Source organism: Alexandromys fortis, unplaced genomic scaffold (genome assembly GCF_014885135.2).
Source record: "Alexandromys fortis isolate MF-2015 unplaced genomic scaffold, M_Fortis_MF-2015_v1.1 scaffold_36, whole genome shotgun sequence".
Lineage (NCBI taxonomy): Eukaryota > Metazoa > Chordata > Mammalia > Rodentia > Cricetidae > Alexandromys > Alexandromys fortis.
Genome location: NW_026067915.1, coordinates 8,667,946 through 8,685,274, shown reverse-complemented (window position 1 = coordinate 8,685,274; position 17,329 = coordinate 8,667,946). Strand labels below are relative to the sequence as shown.

The window sequence follows — 17,329 nt, the reverse complement described above, 5'->3', positions numbered from 1 at the left end:
TTGTTGTATATTCCCATTGATTACAATCCTGATACCTGAATCATTTTTTTGTTTTGTTTTTTTTTCTAAAATTATTTACCTTTTTGATACATTTCTTCTAAAATTCTCTATTTTCAGGGATGTAGTACTGTGGAATCAAGTTCCCTACAATTTCTGTCAGTGTTTTCTTTGTTGAGTCAGGATCTCTCCACATAGCCCTGGTCATCCTGGAGTTCACTATGTAGACCAGGCTGGCCTCTGTACAAAAGGACTATCAAATCATGGCACAGAAACTTGGCCTAGCTTGGGCACATTCTGGCTTTTTTTTTTTTTTTTTTTTTCTTTAACTTAAATTAACCTGTTTCTCTACTTTTTGCCTCAGGGCTTTTTACCTTTTTTCTGTATATCCTGCTTTCACTGCTTCTCATGCCTGTCTTCCTACTGGAGCCAGGCATGTTCCTCTCTTTCTCCCTTGTTCTCTTATTATTCTTCTGAGTCTAGAGTCTTCCTCCTATTTATTCTCTGCCTGGAAGCCCCGCCTATCCTTTCTCTGCCTAGCTATTGGCTGTTCAGCGCTTTATTAGACCAATCAGGTGCCTTAGTTAGGCAAAGTGAAACAAATGCAACTCATCCTTACATAATTAAACACAGATTCTTATATCATTAAACAAATGCAGCACAAACAAATGTAATACATCTTTACCTAGTTAAAATAATATTCTACAACAGGCCTAAAGTTTAGAAATATTCCTGCTTCTGTCTCTCATACTTTGCTTCTATAGAAACAACACTTTTGTTTAGAGAAAAAGTTTTATTTAAATCAGATTTCAATAAAATAAACAGCGACTCCCACAATCCTGATTTCTTTAAAATCCTAGAGAAATGGTTCATTGGTTAAGAGTGCTTGCATGCCTTTAATCCCACACTCTAGAAGCAGAGGTAGGGAGTTCCAGGCCAGCTAGAGTTACATGGTGAGAGCCTGCCTCAAAAAAGAATGCTTGTATACTTTCAGGAGACCCAAGTTCCGTTCCCAGCACCATTACTTCCAGTTACTCAGCTACGGGGGATCTGATGACCCCCATGGGTGCACACAAATACACACAAAAAGAGAGAAGAAACAAAAATCTATAATTTTAATCCTCCTTTTGCATTTCATAGTTGTCATGTCAGTTCTAGTATTGTTGAAGTTCAACCAATAGACTCTTAAATAGGAAATTCATCTGGGTTTGTCAGTTGAGGTTTTCTCGATAACTTTGAAGGTAGGGCTGCCTACCTCATTTATTTAAACAAAATGTTTGTTTCAAAATGTGGGCCTATCCCTTGCCCCTCATCTAGGAAAACTGGTCCTGGTACCAAGAGTGGGAGAGCTGACCCTGCCCCTCACCAGCTGCAGCATTTAGGAGAGTGGGCCTTACACCTCACTTGGGCAACACAATAGAGTTGACCCAGTTATTGGGGCAGCAGGTGATCTGGCTAAAATGTGCCTTGGGAGATTTTGGCCCTACACACCCTTACCATGTGGTGTAGTGGGCGAGGGAGAGATGCTCTCTCCCATCCCCCACCCCTTACTGCTTGTGATTCGTGGGAGAGGTGGCCCTGAGTTTTGAGAGTGGGGGATTTGGTTCTGCCCATCACCAGCTGCAGCAGTAGGAAGAGTGGGCCCTGTACCTCAGCCAGGTAGCACAATAGAGCTGACCCTGTTGGTGGGGGTACAGGTGAGCAGGATGGGGTGGGGGCAAGAGCAGCATGAGAGCAGGAGTACTGACTCTGCCCCCTCATCTGCCATGTGGTGGCATGGGTGAGGGAAAGACGCATGCCCTCTCTCCTTGCCAACTGCTGCAGGCAGGAGAACTGGTCTCATGGGGTACCTTGCCTGGGCAAAACGGTAGAACTGACCCTGGTGATGTGAGTGTGAGTGAGCTGGTCCTAGGACATGAGAACAGGAGTACTGGCCCCACTCTTTGCTGCCTGCTGCGGTGGGTGAGCTAACCGGGGCAGTGCTGGATAGCTTGCCCTGATGGTGTTGATGAGGGGATACTGGCAGGTTGACCAGTTTAGCTAACATCCAGGTCCAGAACCAAGACTATGAGTTGGCCCACTCCAACCAATATCTACCTCATTTATGAACTGCTGGAGCATGTAAAGGGGTCAGACCTGCAGATACAAAGTTTCAGGGTCTCCATGACACAGGGCAGCAGTTAAGATATCTAAGTGGAATTCCAGTGAGGGACCTAGTAAGAGGGTGTAGCAGAAGTCAGAGGCCTCAAACCAGACTCATTGCAATGTACATTTACAAGTAAAGACGAATGGACTAAAGGGTACTGTAGCTTCTATGCCAAGACTTTGTTTTCCTTTCTTTTTTTATGTTACTTTTTTTGATTTTGTTTTTTGTTTGGTTGGTTTAGTTTTCATTAAATTTTATTTTTATTTGGTAGGGACATGTTTACAAGGGCAGAGGGTAGATATGAAAGGATGGAGAAATGAATGGAATCAGAATACATGATGTGAAATCCACAAAGAATCAATAAAAAAAAGTCTAAAAGATGGGCCGGTTGTCAACTAACAGTTGACTTAAACAAGCTGAGATTCTGTTTGTTAGCATTGTAGAATCAATGTCTTTGAAGCAATAGAGACTAAAGAGTTAGTTTTGGGTTGGGTTGGATATTATTTATCAGGTCTTTGTTTTCTGTACCTTATAATCCTCTTTTACTACCTAATTAATTTTCATAGATACTTTTTGGTAACTAAATGATTAATGAAGATGGATAAGATGTGTGTATATGCGTTGTGACAAGACTGTCACAGTTTTTGTATAGTGCTCAGAGGACAACTTGGGGGAATTGGTTCTCTCCTTCCATCATGTGAGTCCTGAGGTCAAATTTAGATCTTTCTAGCCAAGATTTGAAAGTGTCACCTTTTTAGAGTTTCTTTCCCCTGTTCTTATTCTTCTTAGCTGCCTAAAAACGCAAAAGAAATATTTACATTTCTAGAAGTTCTGTGCATTTAGGTTAGAAAATGGAGTCAGTTGTGCTTTTTTTAGTAGCCATATATATAAATACAAAGGTCCTTTAGCCTACCAAGATGTCTTCCCAGAAAACCAGCATTTTAAAAAGGTAATAAAATAGACGCTTTGTTACTTCCTTTGGTAAAATCTATTTGCGAAATTGTTAACAGTTTTTACCATCTTGAGTCCAAATAATTCTTTATGGGTTTAAAATGTTACTTTTCTAGGTAAAACAATTATCTGTGACGACTAGAACTTTTCCTGTGAATTTAGATTAACATAATTGTGAAATCTGGGAAACAAGAAAACCCCAGTTTATTCCATTATAGCAATACAATCATTTTGTTTTGTATACAATTGTATTGCATTAATTCATTTTCAGATTTTTGTATAATTATCTGTGGTTCTTGAATCCTGCCTCCCTCTCCTACATTCCTGTTTTCCTTTTCACTGAATCATCATGGAGGTGGGGATGAGACCTGGCTAAGACTTCATTTGGTTTCTAATTCCAAGTTTCTCTGAGTGTGAGCATTTACTATGCTGGCTGTGCTTCTGTTATTTAAAGTGATATATTTTTCATACATTGTGGCCCTTAAATGCAAGCCAACCTCTTCATCTGGTGTCAGCCAAAGGAAAACTGATCTGTTGCAACGCTGGAGGAAAAACTGGCAATGTTGGATTTACCTATGTTGAAAGATGGTATGTTGTTCTTCATCTTGGGCTCTCCAAGTATAATTTTGACAGTGCATGGTTTTTATCTTATATGCTGATTTTTGTCTCTAACTTCTGAGTTAGATTCAGTTTGTATTTAATTCCAGTCTTTTTTGTATAATTTACATAATTATCATTGAGGGTGTATTCATTTTTAAAATTTTAATTGCTCTGTAATTCCATATTGCTACATAATTTTATAGCCATCTTTTATAAGAATTTCTAGTTTTTGTCTTTTCAGAAAGATTGTGGGTACCAATAGAGTTTTTTATTGAGAGTGAATACTTTTAACTTGGCTTCTTTAGGCCCACTCACCTTGATTCTGCTATCAGAATTGAAATAGGAGTGACTATTGTGCTGCTAATTTCAGTATTTCTTTATTATAGAAAGGGCTCGTTTGTTCTCAGGTGTGTGAGACTCATCCTGTATTAAGGCTGAAAAAATTAAATTTAAGATTTCTTATTTAAAACAATCTTAGGGTCTTGTTACAGAGTGAAAGACTGGAGCCTAACTACTGAGGAGCCTGGGGCAAGAGAATAGCAGGTTTAAGCAGTCCAGACTACATACTGAAGTTTAAGGTCAGCCTGGGAGCAAGGAATAGAGGTACTCTCCTGTAATCATAACACTCTGTTGGTAAAAGCAGGAGAATTACTCCAACTTTGAGGCCACACAGAGCTGCATAGCAAGACCCCTGTCTCAGAAAGCTAAAATAAGTAAAACAAAACAAAAATAAGTCAGCCTGGGCAGCTTAGCCTTGTCTGAGAATTAAAATACCAAGTGGTTAGCCCTGAAATTATAAACATACAAGCAACACTAAATGGACTCAGCAGGTTGTGTTTATAGGTTTATGTGCTTAAATATGTAACAGCAGCAAAGCAAAACAGGCCCTGAATTTGAGTGGGAACATGAGGGTGGGGCATGGGAGAACATAGAGGGGAGGGGAAAATGTTGAAAATGTATTATAATTTTTATAAATTTTTGAATGAGACAGACTGGTGGGGTTGCTCAGTGGATAACGGTGCTTTTCACAAAGGTTGTTTATGCCATCCCTGAGGCCCACGTGCTAAAAGGAGAGAAAATGATTTTTAAAAATGGAACTCTAAATTGTAAAATTGGGATAAAGAATTTTGCCTTTAGATAGGTGCCGTGGCACATGCTTTTAATCTCAGCACTCGGGAGGCAAAGGCAGATGGATCTCTGAGTTTGAGGCCAGCCCGGTTGGTCTACAGAGTTCCAGAACAGCCAAGGCCACACAGAGAAACTCTGTCTCTAAACACAAAAATCAACAACAAAAGTTGATCTCTGATTCCCACATGCATGCAAACACACACACTGTGTTTTTTTTTTTTAAGTAGAAGAATAAGATTAGATTGATACCTCAGTTGTATAGCTCTTACCGAGCACGTGGCAGCATTCAAACCATACTGAAAAAATGAAAGAGGATATAGTGTGGTGATTAATGGTATCCATTTGAATCTGAACTGCTTGGATTTAAAAGACTTAGCTCTGGTTTTGAAACTAAAGTGTCTTTGAGCAAACTACTTATCCTTTCTTTGTTTGTTTCCCGTGAGTAAATAGTAATGATTACCTTTATAGTATTCTTGTGGGAATTAAACCAGTATATTTAAAGGATTTTGTAATAGAACCTTGTTTGTAACAGGTACTATATACATTGTCTTCTGGCGATTTCTGAAAATCTTTATGATACAACTGTAAAGTTTGAATGCAGAGAATGCTTGAAATCAAGATTGGGTACCTTAAACAACCCTATATAGCTAAACTTTATGTGTTCGTTTGATAGCTAAACTTTAATGCAGAAGAAACTTGAGTGGTAGGCTTGTGAACTTCACATGATTTTAAATTGATGTATATACACAGATGTTCATTGTGCCTCCTATAAACTACATATTTTCCTTTCCAGTGACTTTAGTATCAAAACCTTCTTATTCTTCAACAAAGTATGAATGTTGTCATGATTCATCTTGTTCTTCCCACAGAGTCTGTTTTCTTCTGGGCCACAGTGTTTGCCTCTTTAAGCATAGCAAGGAAACTTAGGGCTTTGCAATCTGGTATTGGTTCTCTATGTTTTTTTTTTTTTTTTTTTTTCTGTTTTGATACCTGTGGGGAGAGTTTTGTTTTACATACTCTTGTGCACTCCTTTGATAATGTTTTTAATGGTAATCAAAGCATTCAAGAGAGCATCTGTGTGATCCATGGCTACCCCTTTCTGGTTATGGACATGCTTTTGAGTATTCACAGTAGAAATTTGGTGACAAAAGATATCTATGTTTCTTTGTGTTATTCTTTGGTGCTTCAAAAGAATATCTAGAACCATTTACAAAATGTATAATGTCTTATGTATATTTTTATAATATAGTATATAGCATATTATAAATATACATATATCTCAAACTGACTGTTTAGAAAACTCCACTTGAAAGTAATTGAATAACAAAAAATTTTTTATGATTAACCAGTTGTATACAAATATGTATACTGAAGTGTGGTATACTAATAGGAGGAACCTGATTTTGTGGTAAGTTTAGACAAGTTGGAGTTGTCTAAAACTGTGATATTAGGATAGAGAATTTTGTCTTTAGGTAGGTGTGGTCGTGCATGCCTTTATTCTCAGTACTCTGGAGACAGAGGGAGGGAGATAACTGTAAAGTCAGTGCCAGCCTGGTCCATCTAGTGAGTTCCAGGCTAGCTGGAGTTACATGGTGAGACTCTTTAAAAAATAAAAATAGAAATAAATTCTCTATCTCTCAGCCTGGAGTAGTGCTGAGGTTTTTACAAACTTTCGTTTTTTTCTTTCTGGTCACTTCCTGAAACTCAAAATAAGGATATACATCATTGTATCATTGTATAGCAACATTTGTAGTTAAAATAGTTATCAAGTCTAAAGTCATCACTATCATTAAACATTTTAGATCATTTATTCCATGTAACAAGGAATCCAATCCGTTTCACCAAATTTGGTATATTTTTTAAAGGTTTATTATTATTTTTTAAAGAATTGAAAAGATTTACTTTATTGTTTTATATGTATGAATGTTTTGCCTTCAAATATGTCTGTGGACCACGGGTGTGTCTGGTGTCTATTAAGGTCAGAAGAGAGCATTACATCCCATGGAACTGTAGTTACAGAAAGTTGTGAGACACTATGTGGGTACAAAGACTCCCCTGAGTCTTTGGGAAGAGCAAAAATGTGCTATAGGTGAGCTAGCTCTCCAGCCCTTATTTTATTTCTGACACAGGGTCTCACTGTTTAGTCCAGGCTGACTTTGAGTTGCAATTCTCTTGTGTCAGCTAAAATGATAGGCATGTGCCACCCAGGCCAACTTCTTTTTGTCTCTTGTTGGTAGCAGACTTTAATTCTAGAACCTTCTACACCACTGGGTTAGACTCTAACCAAGTTACTGTTTGTTTTTTAATTCTTTTTCAAGACACTTTCTCTATGTAGCCTTGGCTTATGCTGGAACTTGCCCTGTAAACTATGGTTTTGGATACCTTCATTCAATGAGTATCAGTTTCTTCTTGTTGTATCTACTTTATGTTTAAAATCCACATAGGTTTTATGTTGTGTTCTTTCCCTCTGTTTATTTTTCATCTGAATAAATCACATCTATTTTTTCTATCCATTTGCATAGTGTAAGTTCTAGAGGTGAGTTTTTTATCCTGTGAGAAAATGGAGGAAGCATGGAAACCACATGTGGAACATTGCAGTGACAAGTGTATTTTTGCAGTCATATGGTAGCAGTATCAGGAACTATGAGACAGGTTAATAAGTAGAGTTTAGCAGCTTGTAAATCCCATAATTTTCCAGTGTCATGGATCGTTAGAGCCTCAGACCTGTGCTGCAGATAATGCTTTTTCAATGTTAAGGTGGAAGGCATTTGATAATGATACCTAGAGTTATTGAACATGCATTGATTACTAACAACTGCCGTCTTTCCCTTTGCTTGCTCTACCATCAGCTTTTTGCATGTAAGCACAATTTTGGATCAAGTTATTTAATTTATGCTTTTATATCTTTCTCCTTTCATAAAGATTTTAGCTGGTTTTTGACTTGAGTTTGAAATGGGGAGGGTAGAGTGGTGGTGGTAATGGTGGTGGCTGCAATGGTCTGTTCCTTGTCAACCAGAAGCCTACTGTATATCCAAATAGAATAGTCACATTATTCCATCAGCACTTGTCTTTGAAGGTGGTTTTTGCTTGAAGAATGGTGACTTTTAGCATAGCTTTGGAGTAATTGGTTCTCTTCCTTCTCTTTGGATATATTATTTTTTTCAGATTCTTTTCTGTTCTTGTTGGCTGTTTTTCCACAAGATTCAGCCTGTCATTAAAATGTTTTGGATCACACTTTCTGTGGGAATTTTCTGTGAAATTTCTGGGATTACCCTTTTCTGATCAGCAGTGAGAAGAGGGCAAAGAATCTTCTTAGTTAATAGGAAAAAAGCCATTTGGAATGAATTTCAAACTTCAGAAACACCCAGACTTTTCCTTCAGTACTTTTTCTGTTTGTGGAAGCACCTTTGCCTAGTGTCGAGGGGTGGGAATAGGTGGGAGGGCTTGTGTTGAAGGGATTCAGAACAGGGGATATAAATGTGTCTTTTATGTTTGCAAGGCACTAACACCACTCCCGTCTGTATTTAAATGCTGTCCCCAGGTTACGACTATGGCTATGTCTGCGTGGAGTTTTCACTCTTGGAAGATGCCATCGGATGCATGGAGGCCAACCAGGTTGCTTTATACTTCGGTCAAATGATGCTGAAAGGATATATATTTTAATATATGGGGAGGGAGGGTTTCAAATAATTTCACTTTGGAAAGGTACAAGAAACCAGTTGTGCAAAGGAACTTTTTTTAAAAGCTCGGAAATTTATTTAGAAGAGTTAATGTGTACAGGGTACATTTAAGAAATTAGGTTCCAGTTCTAGTTTGACTTTGTTCCAGAGACTGTCCATGAGAAATATGACAGATCTGGAGTGTTTCCCTCTGAAGTGTGATAAAGATGTGTAGGTTCCTGATGCAAATGATCCTCTATTGTCTAGGCTCTCAAGGATCTGCCTGCACAGGAATTTTAGGTCAATCAATGGTCATTCCCAGACTTAGGATGAAGGTCACACTAAGGTGATTCCTGTGGCTCTAAGGTTCCTCCTATTTGTGGTATATTTGAAAGAGTGGCATTGAGGAGAAAAGAGGAATGGATAGTTTGTGTCTGTCTCATTCATTGTTCTTTGCCAGTTGGAGTATGTTTCAAGTCATTGGCTGTTCATAGTCAGAGCTGGTGAATATTGAGTCTGCATTCATATTTGAACTTTCAGGAGTTACTCAACTTTCCACCTGAAATTGTAATCTGTATCTAATTGAACACTGGTTAGTGGTTTGGGAAGGAATTGCTAAACAGATTCCTTCTTGTTTTTTGTTTTTTTGTTTTCTCTCTCTTGGGAAAATTAATTTGGTTTGTCTCAGATCCTCTATCATGTGATGGGAGAGGCAGCTTAAGGATGTAGTTTGACTGTTAGATATCTACTATCTATACTTAGAAGCATCTGTGCGTCACAAAAGAAGGTTCTGCTAAAGGAGAGTAATTTTATAAAAATTTTTTCTATAGCCTAGTGCTTGCTCATCAACTTGGCTCTACTTAACATGATTACATGATTCATGGCACTTACTACCCCTCTGGCTGACCTGGAACTTACAGAGATCCATCTGTCTCTGCCTCCTGAGTGCTGAAATCAAAGGCCTGCACTACCATGCCCAGCTTTATTGTTTACTTCTTTGAGGGGAGGGATTTTCCCTTATTAAAATGGAGATAGTATTGTGGGTTGTTTGCTTATTTATTTTAAGGCATAATCTCATTCTGTAATCCAAACAGGCCTAGAATTAATTGTGTAACTCAGGATAGATGTGAACCTTTGGTAGTTGTCCTGCCTGAGTTTCTAAGTGCTGAGATTAGTTATGAACCACTCTCTTAATTTTTATTTTTCTTGCTGTGACAAAGTATCATGACCAAAAGCAACTTCAGGATGAAAGGATTTATTTCAGTTTACAGTTCATAGTTCATCATGAAGTTCGAAGTAGGGCAAAAATTCACACTGGGAATTCGGAAAGCAGAAACTAAAGTAAAGACTAGAAATGAATGCTGCTTACTGGCTGTTACCCATGACTTGTTACCCATGACTTGCCCAGCCTCTTTTCTTAACCAGGTGTGGCATTGCCCCCACTGAAATGGGTCCTCTCAAAGCAATCATTTAAAAAAAAAAAAAAAAAAAGAAAGAAGGAAGGAAGGAAGGAAATTCTCCTTCCATGGTGGCGCTTGCCTTTAATCTCAGCACTTGGGAGACAGAGGCAAGCGAATCTCTGTGAGTTCGAGGCCAACCTAGTCTACAAGAGCTAGTTCCAGGACAGGCTTGAAAGCCACAGAGAAACCCTGTCTTGAAAAAAAGAAAAAGAAAAAAAAAGAAAAAGGCCTTACAGAATTGCCTTCCAGGCAGTCTTATGAAGGGTTGTTTTGTTTTTTATCCCTATTAAGTTGCCTTCTTCCCTAGGTTTGTGTCAAGTTGACCAAAAAAAAACAATTAACAGCCAACATACCTTTCTCTAGAGAACACTATTGATGTATTCTAGCTTAGTAGTAGTGTAAGCACTTTCTGCTATTCAGTCACCACAGAATAATTGGATGGAGGGCCATATCCCTTCACTTAATAGGATTCTTATTGCCTGTCCATCACTAAGTCAGTAAGTATTATCAGAAATTGTGTTACTTATAATTTTTGAGAGAAGAATGAAAGCTCTAATCTGTATGATTCTATCCTACTAGTCTCTCTGAAAATGAGAATATTTATTTAATTCATAAGCAATTTGCTTTTAACAATCTTTTATCATTGTCTTATTATGGAGTAGTTGAAATATAAATGGGTGGACCATGGCAGATGCATCTCTTTTGTACTGTTCTTTCCTAAAGTACCATTGCTTTTTTTAATTCACTATTTTGTTGTTTCTTTTTTATTATTGATTTTTATTGAGTTCTACATTTTGTTGAGCCTCTCCCCTCCTCTTCTGCCCTTTCCCAAGGACCCCATGATCCCAATTTACTCAGAAGATCTTGCCTTTTTCTACTTCCCATGTAGATTAGATCCATGTATGTCTCTCTTGGAGCCCTCATTGTTGTCTAGGTTCTCTGGAATTGTGATTTGTAGGCTGGTTTTCTTTTTTTATGTTTAAAAATCACTTATGAGTGAGTACATACGATAATTTTCTTTCTGGGTCTGGGTTACCTCACACAAAATGATGTTTTCTAACTCCATCCATTTTGCCTACAAATTTCAAGATGTCATTTTTTTCTGCTGTGTAGTACTCCATTGTGTAAATATATCACATTTTCCTTATCCATTCTTCAATCGAGGGGCATTTAGATTGTTTCCAGGTTCTGGCTTTGACAGAGAATGCTGCTATGAACATGGTTGAACATCCTTTGGATGTATACCCAAACGTCATATTGCTGGGTCTTGAGGAAGGTTGTTTCCTAATTTCCTGAGAAATTGCCACACTGACATCCAAAGAGGTTGTACCAGCTTGCACTCCAACCAGCAATGCAGAGTGTCCCCTTTATCCCACAACCTCTCCAGCATAAGTTGTCATCAGTGTTTTTGATCTTGGCCATTCTTACAGCTGTAAGATGCAATCTCAGAGTTGTTTTGATTTGCATTTCTCTGATGACTAAGGATGCTGAGCATTTCTTTAAGTGTCTTTCAGCCATTTTAGATTCCTTTTTGACAGTTCTCTGTTTAGGTCTGTACTCCATTTTTTTAATTGGATTATTTGTTCTTTTGATGAGTTCTTTGTATATTTTGAAGATCAGACCCCTGTCTGATGTGGAGTTGGTTGTTGTTGTTTCTTAAAAATAAGTTTATGGGGCTGGAACAATGGCGTAGTGGTAAGGTGCACTGGTTGTTCTTCTAGAGGACCTGGGTCCAATTCCCAGCACCCACATGGAGCTCACAATCATCTCTAAATACAGTTCCAGGGGATCTGATACCTTCACCCAATGTACATAAAATAAAGCTTTAAAAAAAAAAAAAGACTAGTTTACACAATATAGAACATATTGACCTGGGATTCTATGGTAGACCAAGCTGGCCTGCAACTGAGAGAGATCCATGTGTCTCTACCTCCTTAATTAGAAGTAAAGGCCTGCACCACCACGCCCAGCTTATCAGAGCTATTTTTAATCTTAAAGAGTATCAACATTAGCTGGGAATATAGCTCAGTGATAGAAATACTGCCTGGCATGCACAGGGCCCTGGTTTTAATTCTTAACACTCAAAAAGGGAGGGAAATAATAAGAGATATAAAGCATTCTCTATCCCAACAAAAAATCCTATCTATAAAGTATCTAGTCTCTTAAACAGTATTGTCAGGTGGAACTAGGGAATCATTCTTTACAAATAGGTATTCTGTTGGACCTTTGGAAAAATGTTCATTTGTGCTAGCAACAGTTAAGAGAAGGTGGCTTATAGATGTCTTTTCCATCTTCTTTAGCCATTCAGTCAACAATTTTTATGGTTCCCAGGTCCCCTAGTAATTGAGAAACTAGAAAAACTTATGAACAGAGCCATTACTCTTCTAGATTCGAAATAGTATTGCAGGTGTGGCGGTCATTATGAAGGAGTGCCTTGTGGTGCTCTGTTTTGAAGTGCAGTTGAGATAGCCCCTATCTGGGTATGGTTGAGTTCACCTGTAATTCCAGCGCCTGGGACACCTAGGGTAGGAGGATTTTTAGGCCATTCCAGGATACATAGTAAGATTCTGTCTCAAAACAAAGCAAACCCCAAAACCAAGCTCTATCTTTTAGGAACCTGTAATCTTATACCTAGAAAGGAGGAAAGGCTTATTTGGGCTGGCAAAGATCAAGTAAAGGCACTTGTTGTCAAACTTAATGAACCAAGCCCTGGGACCTCTACATGGGTGGAAGGAGAGGGAGGGCAAGTTGTTCTCTGACCTCTACATGGGTGCTGTGGTGCATCTCTCAAAACAAATGAATTAATTTAAAAAGTACATCATCACTTTCTTTACAGTCAGTCCCATTTTCTAGATACTTATTTCTCCCATGACCACGGAATCCTCTCTTGTTGAACTCCATAGTCCTCATGATCAGATCAGTGTTCTTTTAGTAGCCTTTCTCATACTTCAGGGCATATGTAAATATTTTGATGGCAAAAAAAAAAAAACTGATGGAAAAATATGAGATCCTCAGGGAAATAAACCCTATGTTACTTTGGTACTACAACATGAAGAGGGAATACAGGTTCTGCAGGCAGGTCTTAGTTTACCTGTGGCAAATTTCTTAACCCCCCTGGGTCTAAAATCACACTATTCCTGATATCTCAATAAGCCCTAGTGTGGATTCAACAGGATCATTCATTTCATTCATTTATGAGTGTTTTTGTGTGCCAGGATGCTGAGGATGCCACAGGGAACAAAATAGACTATATAACTTAATTTTAATGAAAAAATATGGCAAGTAAGTTGACAAGATTAAAAGTAGGACAATATGTAGTAGTGCTGAGTGCTATTTAAAAATAAAGTAGACTATAGCCAGGCCATTAATCCGAGCACTCGGGAGGCAGAGGCAGGTAGACTCTGAGTTTGAGACCAGTCTGCTCTACACAGGGAGTTCCAGGACAGGCTCCACAGCTATACAGAGAAACCCTGTCTCGAAAAAACAGAACCGAAAAGAAAAGAAAGAAAGAAAAAAAGGAGAACAGGCTATTGAGAGCCTATAAGATAGTCAGTCTTGTTGAGAAGTGATTCTCGATGAATAATGTATGCAGAATACTTAACAGAGCAAATGGCACTTGGTAAGCATTTGAAGTGAGATGAATGTGTCCTGTCTTCTATATATCAAATAATTTCTGCTCATAACTCTAAAAAAATAAATTTATTTTTGTATCTGGATTTAGATTTAGGTCCTTAATGTCACAATAATTAGGAGTCTTGTGGAGGACAAAAATATAAAAAAAAGATCTGACTCCTTAGAGTACATAAAATGTTTATGATTCCTTAGAGTACATAAAATGGTAATAGAAGATTGTTCTCCCTTTTTCAAGTTTTACTTACAGAATTACTTAAATTGGTACAGTCTCTAATTTGTCAGAGATCTGGTGAAAGCCTCAGAGCAGGGCCTGATTTGTATCTATAAATACTTCTAAGGGTTCTCTGAACTGCTCTAAATTGAGTTTTTCATAACCTTTTGCTGTCTTAATAAGAAATCCCTTTATCATTGGCTGGTATTTGTAGATCTGCGAGGTGGAAATAAAAGAAAATTCTGCTGGCTTGCTTTGTAGAGTATGGTGGATTATGTATACATTTGTGAGGCTGCTCACTGTAGTAACTAAGACCCCTCTCCTCTAGCTGCTTCTCAGTGCCTGCATGCAGAAGTCAAACAGGAAGAATCTCTGCAACAGTATTGTGACAGGAAAACTCATCAGAGTATGTGTATTAGCTGTCTGGAGAAATAACTTTATCAAATATGAAGATGTGAGTATTTTAGCTCATGCCTTCATCACCTTTGTCTAGGAGAAAGGGAGAACTGTGAAGCTTTCATTCATTTTATCCTTCATTGGCAATGTTTGGTTGGTTTTCTTTGTTTTGTTTTGTAGGGTCTCCATTGTGTTCATCTTTGTTATTTGTATTTAATATTTATTAATTTATTTATGAGAAAGGGCCTCATTCTGTAACCTTAACTGGCCTGGAACTCACTATGTGTAGATTAGGCTGGCTCTGAACTCACATACATCCACCTGCCCCTGCCTCCTGAGGGCTGGGATTGTGTGCACATCACCAACCAGACTTAGAAATATATTTCTTTTTCTTTTCTTTTATTTCCTTTTTGTTGTTGTTGTTGTTGTTGTTATTGTTGTTGTTTTGAGACAGAGCTTCTCTATAGCTTTGGAGCCTGTCCTGGAACTCACTCCATAGATCAGACTGGCTTGAACTCACAGAATTCACCTGTCTCTGTCTTCTGAATGCTGGGATTAAAGGCGTGCGCGACTGGCTGGAAATGTACTTCTAACAGTATCTTATACATATTGTTTTCTTTGTTGTCCAAATCCATTTGGGCTGAAGAAGAACTTTATGTCCTTTTGATATAGGTGCCATTGCACTGAGATTTGGGAAGATAAGTAAGAAGCAAGAAGCATTGTGTTTAAATATTGAGCCCTTTCCATTATTGTCCAGCAGTGTGTACTAACTTACTGAAGAGTTGGTTATTGTTCGGGAATCTTCAAATTTGTTACTGTAATGCTCGCTTCCTATTCTTCTTTGTTCAGATATTTTCCTAAGAATTGTTTTCTTGGGAACTTTTACTAAATTGTTTGTTTGTTTTGGTTTTGTGAGATATGGTTTCTCTGTGTGGCCTTAGCCATCCTAGACTCACAGAGATCACCTGCCTCTGCCTTCTGAGTGCTGCTGGGATTAAAGGCACACACCACCATTGCCCAACACTCAGCTTTTTATGTTACCCAATTATCCTGACTTTGTAAGGTAAAAAGCAGTAGAATTCTGTTACTACCTAACTTGGAAATTCCTTCTCATACCACCTTTTTCTACTGTGAAAAATGAAGGCTGTGACATATATAATGTTCTACAAAACTTTTTTTTTTTCCAACAAAAAGAGAGTTTGGATTAAAGAGACTAGAGTGATTGTGAAGGCCTGTACAGGAAGGCAAATTATTTTTACTTTTTGTGTCTTAAAAAATTTTGTTTTAATGAATAAACACAATGTATTTGTGAGTACACAGGCCACAGTGCATGTATTGATCTCATAGAGCAATTCTGTAGAGTTGGTTCTCTCTTTCCTTTTTCACTAGGGTTCCTGGAATCAAACTCAGGTTATCAAATTTGTGCTGCAAGTGTCTTTACCCACTTAGTTATCTCACTGGTTCAGCAAATCTTTTGTTTGTATTTTGAACCAGGGCCTGTTTCTAATCTAGGCTGGCTTCCAAGTCATGGTTTTTCTGGCTTCAGCCTCTAAATAAAGTGTGAAATTATAAGTGTGTACAAAATCCTTTTGTTGTTGTTTTGTTTTCTAAACAGAGTTCTCAGTGTAACAGTCCTGACTGACCTGGAATTTGATTTGTAGACCAGGCTGGCTTGAACTCACATAAATCTGCCCTTTTCTGCCTCCCAAGAAAGTGAACTCATAGAGCTCCAGCTGTCTCTGGGTCTGTCTAGAAGTGTGTGCAACCATTCTAGGCCTAAAACAAAATCATAAATGTTATTTGCCTTTGCCCTTGTGATTGAAAGTGGTGCTGTAGGGGAAAGACTGTTAATGATCCATTAAGAAGAAAGTAAAGACCAAAATTGTTGGACTCATAATTTAGTAATATCATCATAATGGTAATCTTGAGACATTTCAGTACTTCAGTTTTGTGCATTCTGAGAAGCAAAAGCAGCAACATCAAAACCATTATTATTAACAACAGTAAAAAATTAATTTAATTAATTAATTTAGAAGACTGTGTTTTTGCCTAAACAACTCTCATCTCAAAACATTTATTGAAGAAAGTGTGGTTTCCTGCACAGAACTCTTTTGTATAACTTGTGTCTTTGGTCATTCAATCCTTGCCTGTCTTCTGGAAACATCTGCTCACTACCTTTTAGTCGTCCTCAATAGAGGTATCAGCAGAAATGTGGTAGCAATAAGCTTACTAATACAAAAACTTGATACCATGAATACTTTCAGATAGTGTACACAGATAACCTCAGCAATGTTAGAATCCCATCATCAGTTCTTATTGGTGTGTGTGTGTATGATATGTTTGGTTGGTTGGTTTTTGCTTGGTTAGCTTCTGCTTGCAGGGCAAGGCCTTGTATATGTTAAGCAAATGGTCTACCATAAATTACACACACAAGTTTGTGTGTATATATATCTGTATCTTTCTTTTCTTTCTTTTTTTAAAAATTTATTTATGTTTCTGAGAAAGATTCTCATCATGTAGCCCCAACTGTCCTGCAATTTGTTATGTAGACCAGGCTGACCTGGAACTTACTAAGATCTTCCTGCCTCTACCTCACAGGTGCTGGGATTAAAGGCATGTACCACCATTGCTTGGCTGGCATTAACTCTTTTGTATAGTTGCTAGATTCTTTTTATTGTTGTTATTTTGAGACAAAATCTTGCTAGAGCACCCTAGGTGGCCTGAAATTTTCTGTGTAGACAAGGTCAGCCTCAAACTTGGAACAACCCTGTTTGTGTATCTTGAGCTCTAAGATTATAGGCATGAGCTATCACACCAGTCTAGCTTCTATGTCTTTGACAGCCATTACCTGGTACTTCTTTTAGGAAACTGAGATATTTAGACTGAAAATGAGATGGATGCATAGGCATATAAGACAAACGATCACTACCTTGTTAACTGCCCTGTAGTCCTGCAGTAGAGCATTTGTGTGTGTGGGGGGGGGTAGCTTCTATGATGTAAGCCAAAGGCTAACTTTGGGGTTGCTTCTCAGTCACTCTTCCACTTTATTTACTTTATTTGACACAGGGTTTCTCATTAAACCTGGAGTTCCCAGTTTGGGCTAGATTGGTTGGGGAGTGTATCCCCAGGATTTGCCTGTATCTGCCCC

At 38.1% G+C, this 17,329-nt stretch overlaps 1 protein-coding gene across 1 annotated transcript in view; it reads left to right on the top strand.

The window, feature by feature from the left end:
- Rbm6 (RNA binding motif protein 6) overlaps window positions 1-17,329 on the top strand; it is a 94,000-nt gene that overhangs the window by 30,811 nt on the left and 45,860 nt on the right. The window contains exon 6 of the mRNA XM_050139543.1: window positions 8,364-8,437. Coding sequence (XP_049995500.1) covers window positions 8,364-8,437 — 74 coding nt within the window. The remainder of the gene's footprint in view (window positions 1-8,363; window positions 8,438-17,329) is intronic.